Below are 10,721 nucleotides of genomic sequence, written 5' to 3'. Positions count from 1 at the left end.
AGAGAGAGGACTTATAAAGGGACCCAAGCTAGATTCAGACCTAGCTAATCCTTCTAATATATGCCCATCATTACAACGAGTGACCGCGCTTGCTTTGTTGGTATGTAATGTCTGTGCCATCGCTCCTACGCCCGCGCTAGCCTTATCGTCTGGTTTGCCAGATCCCATCCACATGCACCGTCTGCGCTCCTACAAAACCTACTGCCACGTCTTGTGAGGCCGTCCCGTAATATTTAATACTACGGGACAGGACATGGCAAGCCTGTGCTGACTATGCTTAGGTCCACTTAGAAGGACGATCTGAATAAGAGAAAATACTTGAGTGAAAAAGTATGTAATGAAATTAGATCGATTAGGCATATACTTGCCCCACGATAAAAGAAAACTTGTCGCGGGTTTCCCTCTGAGACATAGGGACTGATCGGAGAAACTAATCGTGTGCTCGCTGGCTGGACGCTCTAGAGGATCATGCTCCTGTTCAATCATAACAAATAGAAAAGGCTAATATTTAACCGTCATAAGTCCCCTGCCAAGAGACTCTATTATTCTTTACACCGATAATAATAAATCTTTAATGTTTTTACCTCCATAGTACTCCTACATCTACACACAAAGAGACTAGATTTCATAATAAAAGCTACTTGTGTGAAGAACTTTGATTTGGTTGCTAAAACGTTGCAGCTCTTTTTTTAGATGTAAAAGGTTGTAGCTCCGGTGTGTCTTTTTTTATTGGAAACAATTCCATGAAACAAGGGCGCAGCCAAATCGCTGGCCACGCAAGTTAAGCGGAGTTGCAGTTGCTTCGCCCCTTTCTCATGAACGATTCCATAGTCCATGCTCCAAATTATGGGTACAACTCGTTAAGCGGGCTGCGAACATACTACAATACTCAGCCCATTCAAAAGCCCGTTGATTTACATATTAAATTTCCGCGGGAAGGTCGTGACGTGCCACGAAGGACGCGACCTCTCCGCCCTTGTATGTCCTCCCTCCCAGCTTCCCCGGAGAGAAAAAGATGCAGTCGCCGCACCAATCCCGCCGGCCGCCGAGGCCAATCCGCCGCAACGCCATCATCAGGCAATCGGCGTACGTGGCGCGGCCCGCAGGGCCGGCGCCGTTCTCGCCGACGTGGCCGTCTCGAATCCGACCGAGGATCCCGATTTGGAGGAAGGAGACGGCTTGGGAGATACGGAGGAGGTTGTGGAAGCGGAGGAAGGTGAAGCCAGCACTGCATTATCGGAGGCGTCAGCTGCCAGCGCCGCCGCCGTGGTGAAGAGCAGCATCTCGAATTGGAGGAACCTGGAGCTCGTCGGGGCCGGATCGTTCGGTAGGGTGTACAAGGCGGCGAGCGAGTAAGTCTGTCTCGTTGATAATGCTTGTACGGCTTGCCCTTTAACTGTTTGATGCAATGCTTCATTGTACTGTTCTGTCTGGGCGTTTGCTCTCTCTTCTGTGAGTAGATGGCAATTTAGGACGATATAACCGGCAGAAAGTGTATACGTTCCTTATTACTCTTTACCGTTGCATTGTTTGATGCAATGCTTCATTGTACTGTACTGTACTTCTTTACTGTTGCATTGTCAGAGATGTGTTTATCTTTGCTGTCAAACAAGCATCGTTGATTGGTCCAGAAAGCTACGCAAAGCAAAGCGCAAGTCAGCTCGAGCAGGTAGTTTTGTCTCATATACCATTTGGCAGAACCCCGATATAGCTGGTCAATTTGTTTTATTTAAAATAGCTTGGTAATTTTTACCTCTTAGCACCTAATTCAGTTAAACTAAGCATAATTCACCAACTGCAAGTTTCATCTGGGCTTTCTAGGAATATAGCTATTTATTGTCAACGATGATATGTATCACTCTTTGTTTCTGTCTGTCTTCTTCTCATGGGTTTATCCTGATTCAATATCAATCATCACATCATTTCAGGAGATCTTGCTTCTAAGCCAGTTGGAGCATAAGAACATAGTACAATATTTTGGAGCCAAAAAGGTGATTTGACTGATTTCAGCCATTTGCTTCAAAGTATTGCCAATCACCTCGGCACATTATTCGAGTTTATTTTCCCTCAGTTCACTTTTCTGAGCATAATTTTGAGATGTGAAGCACAACAATATTAGCATAACCGTGATGTTTCATCACCATGCAGTCTTATCCCGTAAGTGAAAATTTTCGCTAATGGTCTCCTCGTTCAATTTTTTTTTTCACTAGTGATATCCACTGTAATATCAAGTAAGAAGTGTTTCAAATACTTTTTTATGGGATAGTGTAAAAAAATCGCCATTTATGATTTGGGTTGCTTGCAGGAAGAAACTATGCTCAGTATTTTGTCAGTGAAGGTTCTTTGGTATTTGCATATGAGAAGCATCAGTTGGAAGAATCAACAGTCTCTGCATATACAAGGCAGATTCTCACTGGATTGGCTTATCGGCATCATCACAATGTAATGCATAGGTGATCAGATATCATCTGTAATAATTTTATTTTCTGGATTATTCTGATCTAATGTATAGTCTTTCTTAACTCTTGAGTCTTGACAAGACCTGCTAAACAATTTTTTTTTTTAAAAAAACAAGAATGCGCAACCACTCCAACCTACGCAAACTGAAAGATTAAAAAAAAATTTCCTCGGTTTCGAATGTATGAGATTATTGTATCGAAAATCTTAGTTATGGCCTAATAACAAATCAGGTCCCTGCAAATTTCTTACCACGAACTTGAATAAACGTAAACAAAATTACTCTGTTCTCCCCTTTGTTGGGTTCATGATGTCTTGGCTGCAATCTATCGTCGAGATTGTCTAGTTTCATCAATATGATCAGTCTTGCTGCTTCTAGAGCTTGCTCACTTGTCGATGCACCTGTTTACAGTGAAGTGTATATTTGCAATATTAATGATAAAATCTGCAATCTTTTATCCCTTTTCAATGCAGAGATATTAAATGCGCAAACATTTTACTTGACCTAAATGGAACAGTGAAGGTAGGAGATTTTGGACTGGCAAAGCAGGTTAATTTTTCTCTATGGTTCTTTCAAGCAGGTTAGTTTTATATACTGTAATTAGTTGAGCATGTGAGAGCTTAACCCATTGAATCTAATGCTAGATCAAAGTCTGGAAGCAGACAAATCCTGTGCAGGAAGTGTGTATTGGATGGCTCCCTAGGTATGCATGTTAGTATCTGTAAGGCCAACTCTAATAGTTACTTTAAAATTCTATGCTCTAAAATATTATTATAGTATTCTCTATCACTATTATAGCATCGCTCATTTCATATCTCTCCAACAGATACTCTATATTTCATCTCGTATCTTCTCTCTCGTATATTAAATTGATTTTCTTTAACCGTTTACTTCAGTCCGCCCCCTCACCATCTCCTCTTCGTTCATTCCACCCCCTCCCCCAGCTCCTCCCTCTGCCACCGGGCCCCCTCCCTACCTCCGCCACCGCGCCCCTCCATCCTCCATCCGTCGCACCCCCTCTCCCCCTCCCATCATCTCCACACAGCAGAGCACATCATCGGAATAGAGAAGAGCAGAGAGCTGCCGGTTAAAACCCAGTGCCGCCGGCCAAATCCCTGAGCCCAAGCCCAAATCCAACGGGCTCGAGCACTCAGGAGCTAGGAGAGATGTCGCTGCCCCCTTCTCCTCCCTTTTCCAGGGTGAATCCACCATTTTCCCCACCGAGCTGAGCCATCCGGCACCTTCTTCCCCATCTCTGGCGCGGAGCTCCTCGAACTCACCGAGTCATCGGGGAAAGCCCCTCCATGAGCCTCTACCGTTCCATCCAATGCCTCGGTGAGTTTTCTCGTAGCACGTTGAGGTTCATTGACCATCCTCCTCCCTTCCCTCGGCCACCTCCTACTTGCGCACCGATGACCGAACGCCGTCGTCGCTGGACGCCATCTGGTCATCGGTGCTGACCAAGGAGCCCTCAATCGAGTTCCCCCTAGCGCGCTAGACCGTCTACCGCTAACCCCAAGGTGGACCCCAGCCGGAATTGCCGATGAGGATGACGCCAGCGAGCTCACACCTTGACGGCCACCATGAGTCACGGGGGCTCAGTCCACTTCGTTCACTCCGCCTCCGCCACACCGATTCCGTGAACTTGCAGGAGCACGGAGCCGTTGTCGAGTGGGCCCCCGTACAGTGCTGCGACCGAGCGTTTCCTCCAGCAAATATGCTGCTCCTATCTCCTCTTCGAGTTTTGACCGCATCACTGTGTCACTCGAATCCGTCTCTACTGGAGAGCATTTGCAGACCGTGCGGAGTCCGTATCCGCACTGTAGCACTGGATAAAGACTCCGTAGGAGTTGGCCTAATACTATCCACAACCATATTTCCTTCATTTCGTTCCCTTCCCCGTTCTCATTCCCTTTATATTCTCTTATCTCCAACAGCTTCCCTTTGAAGGGAATCGTGAAGGGAAAGGAAAGAGAATCCCGTTCTGAAGTGAATGACCCTAAGAATTCCATCGTGAAGGGAAGCGTAAAGGGAAACCGTTGAAACGCTGAAGGGAATAAAAATCCCTTCACGACGAAATTTTCGTTCCCGAAGAGAATCCGTTAAGCTTAGCCTAATAATGAAACCATGCAAAGACAGGCTGTGTTTCTCGTTTTCCAAAATAGCAAAGGTCTATACTTAGACCGTGTTTGGCAAATGGCATTGATCTATTATTGTTGCCTCCGACGAAACACATCCATTTTTTTAGAAACCCAGGAATATCTGATCTGTTCGTGGACGGCCATCCCTACGTCTTTTTTTCCCCGAGAGACCGAGACCAACCAGCGAGGCCAGGTCGTAGGCTCCAATCCATAGACCTGGTGTGCTGGCCATGTCAACGTGTGACCGCGATCGCCAGCCCGGTCTGCCCCACGTTTCAATGTCAAGTGAACACAGACAGACTACAGCAAACTGACCTGTTTTCGGTTTGCCCCTGGGCCGAGCCCAACTGAATCAAGCCCAGCCCAAGTTGCTCACCATCCCCCGCCCCCCCCCCCCCTGCCAGACGTGTCGCGCCGCCAGGAAATCTTGGACGAGTGAGCGGGGGCGAGGAGGAAGGCGCCGGCGGCGAGAAGAGACGAGATGCTCAAGTTCCTGTCCAAGGTGGTGGTGGAGTACTGCCCGCTGGACCCGCGGAAGGCAGCGGCGGTGGAGCTGCTGGCGCAGTGCAACGGTCGCAAGGCCAAGGACTCCAACCCGGCCTGCTCCGTCGAGCTCCGCCGCCTCCCCTCCCCGCCTCCCACCGAGGACCCCAAATCTCAGCAGCCTCTCCCGCCCCCGCGGATCGTCGTCACCTACCTCAACGGCGCAGAGGAGGCCATCGTCGCGGCCGAAGGCGCCACCGCACAGGGCATCAGGGACCAGATCCTCGCCCGGGGGCGGCTCATCGACACCGAGCAGATGTTCCGCGATGGCGGGGAGAAGTGGCCCGTCGTCATCCCCGAGGAGGAGCTGGGCATGTCGTTCCCGGGCATCAAGGTGCGCCTTTATTCTTTTTTGCTTTTGTACTTGCCTTTTCTTTTCGTCCAGCACCTTGCGCGCGTGGGCGTTTATTGATGCAGATCGTTAAGCTCGCTAGAACAATTCGTGCACCTTCTGCGTGTCAGCATTGCACATGTTGGAACGTTTGGTGATTATGCAGTTTGCTCAACTGCTCTTCCTTTCGTCAAACACCTTATATGTGCGCCCAGTTTGTGTATGGCCGGAATTTGATGATCGCCTAGAATCACTTCCTCGCTGTGTGTTTCATATTGTCTGTATTTGGAGCAAATTCATACATATAGGGGTTGATAATCACTTCATAACGTTCAATTTATTGTATACTTCTTTTAATCTAGGGTCTATGCACGGCTAACAGGGCACTGCCCATCGATCATTCTTGTACGATATGTTTAGATGCTCATATTTTCATTCCAACAGAATGCTGGAAAGCTGACACATGATCGCATTTCTTATCTATCACCTGTTCCTGCTGTTACTTGACCTTTCTCTCCTCTTTCGTTTTGAAGGCAAGGGGTACAACTTCTACTCATAGGGCTATGCATGTGATTTGTAAAATGGACATAGCCTATAACATGACTTGCTCTCTCTCTCTCTCTCTCTCTCTCTCTCTCATATGAGGATTTTAGGATCACTTCTTAGTGCTTTCCATGATGATTAGAAGCTAAAACTTACAGTTAAAATGTGTTTATTTTTAAATTTATGGATGGGGATATGATCTTTAGCCCCTATGTCCTGCAAAACACCGATATATCCCTGATCGAGTGTATCCGTATCGGATACGATATCTGATACGGATACGGCTCCGATACGGCTAGGATACATATCAGTCGCGTATCCGAAAAAAAAAACAAAAAAAACAAAAATCGGATACGTGCTGGATACGAGAGAGGAGGAGGAGACGGAGGGGCGAGAGGAGGAGGCGGCGGGCGAGAGGAGGAGGCAGAGGCGGGGGCGAAGGGGAGGAGGAGGTGGCGGGCGAGAGGAGGAGGCAGAGGCGGGGGCGAGGGGGAGGAGGAGGCAGCTGGGGAGAGGAGGCGGCGGGCCAACAGGGGCGAGGAGGTGGAGACGGGGGCAGGGGCGAGTGGAGGTGGCGGCGGCGCCTCACCTAGGGTTAGGTAGATGGGTTGGATGCCTATATGGGCTGAATAGCAATCCAATACATCTAACACTTTTTTTTTCTTTTTCTTTTTTCTTATTAAACAAGTGGTGTATTTTCTGCTATTATTATATGCACCATTAATTATTATTTTTTAAAAGTCAAATGTATCCACGTATCGGTTTTTTTTAGGAAAATAGCGTATCCATGTGTCCGTATCAGCCCAATACCGATACACGTATCTGTATCGGTGCTGCCTAGCCTATGTCTACCACAGAAAAGTTTGCAGACAGAAATTGGGTAATATGCTTGGATTTCTTAGTGTTTCATTGCCACAAAACTTAAAGAATGAGTATTTAGTAGATTGCTCAAGTATAATTACCGTCGAGGGAACAGTTAATGTGTACCACAACAAGTACGAGCTTTCAAAATAGTTTGATTTTAGGGTAGATCCCTTTCGAATGCTCAAAATAGTTTGATTTTACTGTATGCCTCTTTTTAGAAAATTTTACATCTAGGATAGGATCTAAACCTAATCGTTTCATTATAGATTAGTTTAATAGTGTTCTTAAGGTCCTAACATGCTAATGCTAGCATACTATGCGAAAATTAACTATATGTTATTTTTAGGCCTACTCTCAAACTCCTGGGGCCTAGTAGGATCAGCCTGAATTTGTTTGCCATATGGATAACCATGGTCAAATCCAATTCAATTTTTTGCTTGCAGTTACCAACCAATGAGATGATGCCTTAAAAAATCAAGTTCTTTCATTATGCCAAGATGTTCAGATAGGCCAGCTCATGGTTATTATGATCTCCATGAGAGAAAGAGCTTATGGTTATTTTTCTTCACTTTGCTGGCCTACTGTAAGGTCTTTGTTTATTTCTTGAACATGAATTTCCATAGATTTATGATGTTGAGTCATCCCTGAAATACAAAATCGTTTATACCCCGTCCTCCACCTGTCTAAACCAGATCAAATCTGACCCAATGGCGGTATTCATGATTGTTTTATGAGGTCGTCCACATATGTTGTCATTGCTGACCTGCCAAGGGCCAATTTGGCTGGTGGCTCCAGGGCATGCAATCATGGCCATAGCCATGGCTTGGTCGAAGCGAGTGACAGGTGGGGTTAAGGGGATAATGTGGGGGTATTTTTGTCGACCAGGATGCCACAGCAATTGACCGAAACCATGTCAGCACGAAATCTTGTTAAACCCCACAATGAATACCACTGTTTGGGTTGTATGACTTAATTTAAACAGTTTTGAAGCTAAAGATGAAAATTCGACTCCAATGATAGTTTAGAGATGTATCTCGACATTTTATCCTTTTTGTAATAGTCAATTTTTTTACTATACGTGTCAACAGAACACATAATTTGATTTCTTCTACATCGCACTATATTAGAGTAACTCCAACAGCACATCCATACACCCTCCATATCCTTATATGGATTGTCATCTATAAAGATTCTATCTTCATATTACTTCACCACTCCAATAGCACATCCATATTTCACCCTCCATATTCCCTCATTTTTTAATAGTATTTTATAACTAACAATATATTCATAACGATTATATTTTTGTAACGGCTATATTTCTAACGGATGTTTTTTCAACGATTATTTTTTTGAAAATGTGTACTATCTACATGACCATAAATCTACTATTTTTCTTAATTAAATAAATACTAGGAAACATTAATGAAATAAATATTTATTTAATATTTTTATTGGATAGAGGAGATTATTCTAAGATTTTACAAATTGGAATCGCGTTTTTCTGATGAATGGATTTAAAGATACGAAATTCACAGATTCTACTTTTCATTCTTAATTCGCATTACAAAGCCTCCTCAGAGAAGGGTTGACGGTGGCTCTGCTCCGGTGGCTCGCTGGCGAATGACAATGCGGTGGTGTAGACGAAGTAGCAAAACGGAATCGCGGCTTCACACTGAGCACTCCGGTGGCGGTGTAGGTTTTATTGACGATGGAGCAACGATGGCGACGATGCGGCGAGGAAGGCGGCAATGAGCAGTTCCACGGTGAAAATGATGACAGCGAACTCCTTCACCTCGGCCAAGCCTCCACGAGCTCCTGTGACCTTTACCGAAGCTTCTTGACCGGTATTCCTCGACGGTTGTGGCCAGAGACAGGCAAACGAGCGCCTCCTCCATGACCGCCTCGGCAGGCCAGATCTAGGAGGGGCAGGATGGGGACCAACTTCCGGTCGACGGCACGGCTCTGTCTCGGTCCAGCTGCGAGGTTGAGGTCCGGAGCTCAGAACGGTGGCGGGAGCAAACGAGGAAGCGACGGTTGGGGGATGGTGTGGGGGGAGAAGCACGCAAAATTTGGCGTGCGGGAGGCTGGGGATGGAGGGCGCGCCAGTATGCCGTGTGCGATGGAGGAGCTATTGGAGGCGGGTTTTTTTGCTATTTTGGCATCAGGTGAGATAGAGGGTGTGATGGAGTTGCTCTTGGAGATGCTCTTATTGCTGCTAATTATACCTCATACTTCTTGTGGTGCAAGGGCTCTGATTTTGCTGCCAATGCTATATGGATTTTGCACGCTGAATTGCTTTGTTACGAATTTATGAAATATTTGGATCCTTCAACAAAACTGTTTGGAATAACTTGGTGAAATTCACTGTATATTTATCTTTTCTTCCATGAGCATTTTGGGCCTCTGTGTATATACCCTGTGTGTTTTGGGGGACCTGTGTATATACCCTGTCAGTTAGAACTAAAATTTAGTGAGTGAGAAGCGTTATTTTCCCAATATTTGTCTGCAATATTGTTAACTTTAAACTCAGACAAGTGCAGTGAACATTCTACGTCTGTGTTTCCGTTGCTTGTTGCAATGGTGTTTGCACAAAGCTTCTGTCCTGTTGTGTGTACTGTGTATGACATGCTTAATGGACATGGCCTGCTTTGTGTTCAGTATTTCCTTGCACGTATTTTCATTATGTTCTCAATTGTTACTGACCAGATTACTATCTTTTTTTTTTTTTTGCTTGACAGCCAAAGAAAGCCGAGGAGAAGCCCCAGGCCTAGTGACCAAGCAGAGCTTTCGTTAAATGTAGCATGCTAAAACTAAGGGCATCTGTACTCACACAAACGCTTCAACATCATGTCCTGGAAAAAATTCCTGATCCGTACCACATGGAATGTGTCTTGAGGTGTTTGTTGACTAGGTCTGGTTCAGTTTTTGTTTCTCTCACTGAATACAGTTCAGTGTTAGAAGTATACTTTCAGTTGTTGCTTTGTACTCGTATAAATATCATTGCGGCTCTTGTCAGATATGTTGTTAACAAATTTGTTCAGCAAGCCTTGTACTGTTGTAGTGTTCCAGCAGACGATATCAAACTCATATTTCTTTGGGCATGCTTCCAATATGTTCTCAGTTGTTATTCACATGATTACTATCTGCTTTTTTGTGACAACGAAAGAAAGCCAAGGAGAAGCCCCTGGTCCATATCAAACTCTCAGCAACGTTTCACCATCTTGTCATGACAAAAGTTCCAGAAGCATACACTTAAATGTATTTCTACAAGTGTTTTGACAAGGTCTACTTCAGTTTTTTTTTTTTTTTTTAAATACGAACACTACCCAGGTGACGGAGGACTGCTTCAAATTGGTGCTTTAGTCATGTATACGTCATTGAAGCTCGTGCTAGTTCATTCAGCTTTGAACAAAATTTATCCAAAAAAAAGCAGACACTTGTATTATTGTAGTCTTGTGGTGACTTAACTGCTCCGCCGTATATTTTTTTAGGCTGCCGTTGTTGGTACGTCAGAGCTGGAAATGGAACGGATTTGGGGCTGAGAATGAACCTGTATGATTGTCAGTTTGGCCACTGGCCATGCCACACCTCAAAGCTCACATCAGACGTATTCACAGGCTATGCATTTAAAAAAAAAACTCCAGTAGGGGAATTCACAGGCTATGTATTACCGTGGAATACGGGATCGACGTTGTCATGTTGAGAATGAGCAGTACAAGAACTCGTTGCTTCACTCCTTTTCCTTCCTGGAAGTTCAGAACCATCAGAATAGTCAGAGAAGGGGAAATCGATCGCGCTGGATTCAGGAATGGGATAAGCCGCTTCTGTTTAGTTGCCT

General features: G+C 45.2%; 1 protein-coding gene and 1 pseudogene across 1 annotated transcript; both read left to right on the top strand.

The window, feature by feature from the left end:
* The first annotated feature begins 904 nt into the window (after positions 1–904).
* LOC133920788 (mitogen-activated protein kinase kinase kinase 1-like) lies at positions 905–2,453 on the top strand (annotated as a pseudogene).
* Positions 2,454–4,990: 2,537 nt separating this feature from the next.
* LOC133921128 (uncharacterized) lies at positions 4,991–9,995 on the top strand. The gene is made up of 2 exons (XM_062365885.1): positions 4,991–5,476; positions 9,622–9,995. Exons 1-2 carry the CDS (start codon positions 5,081–5,083, stop codon positions 9,652–9,654), a joined length of 429 nt encoding a protein of 142 aa, XP_062221869.1. The 5' UTR covers positions 4,991–5,080; the 3' UTR covers positions 9,655–9,995.
* The last annotated feature ends 726 nt before the right edge of the window (positions 9,996–10,721 follow it).

The sequence above is a fragment of the Phragmites australis genome, chromosome 6, assembly GCF_958298935.1.
Source record: "Phragmites australis chromosome 6, lpPhrAust1.1, whole genome shotgun sequence".
Classification (NCBI taxonomy): domain Eukaryota; kingdom Viridiplantae; phylum Streptophyta; class Magnoliopsida; order Poales; family Poaceae; genus Phragmites; species Phragmites australis.
Note: the sequence above shows the minus strand (reverse complement) of the source record. Positions and strands in the feature narration are given on the sequence as shown.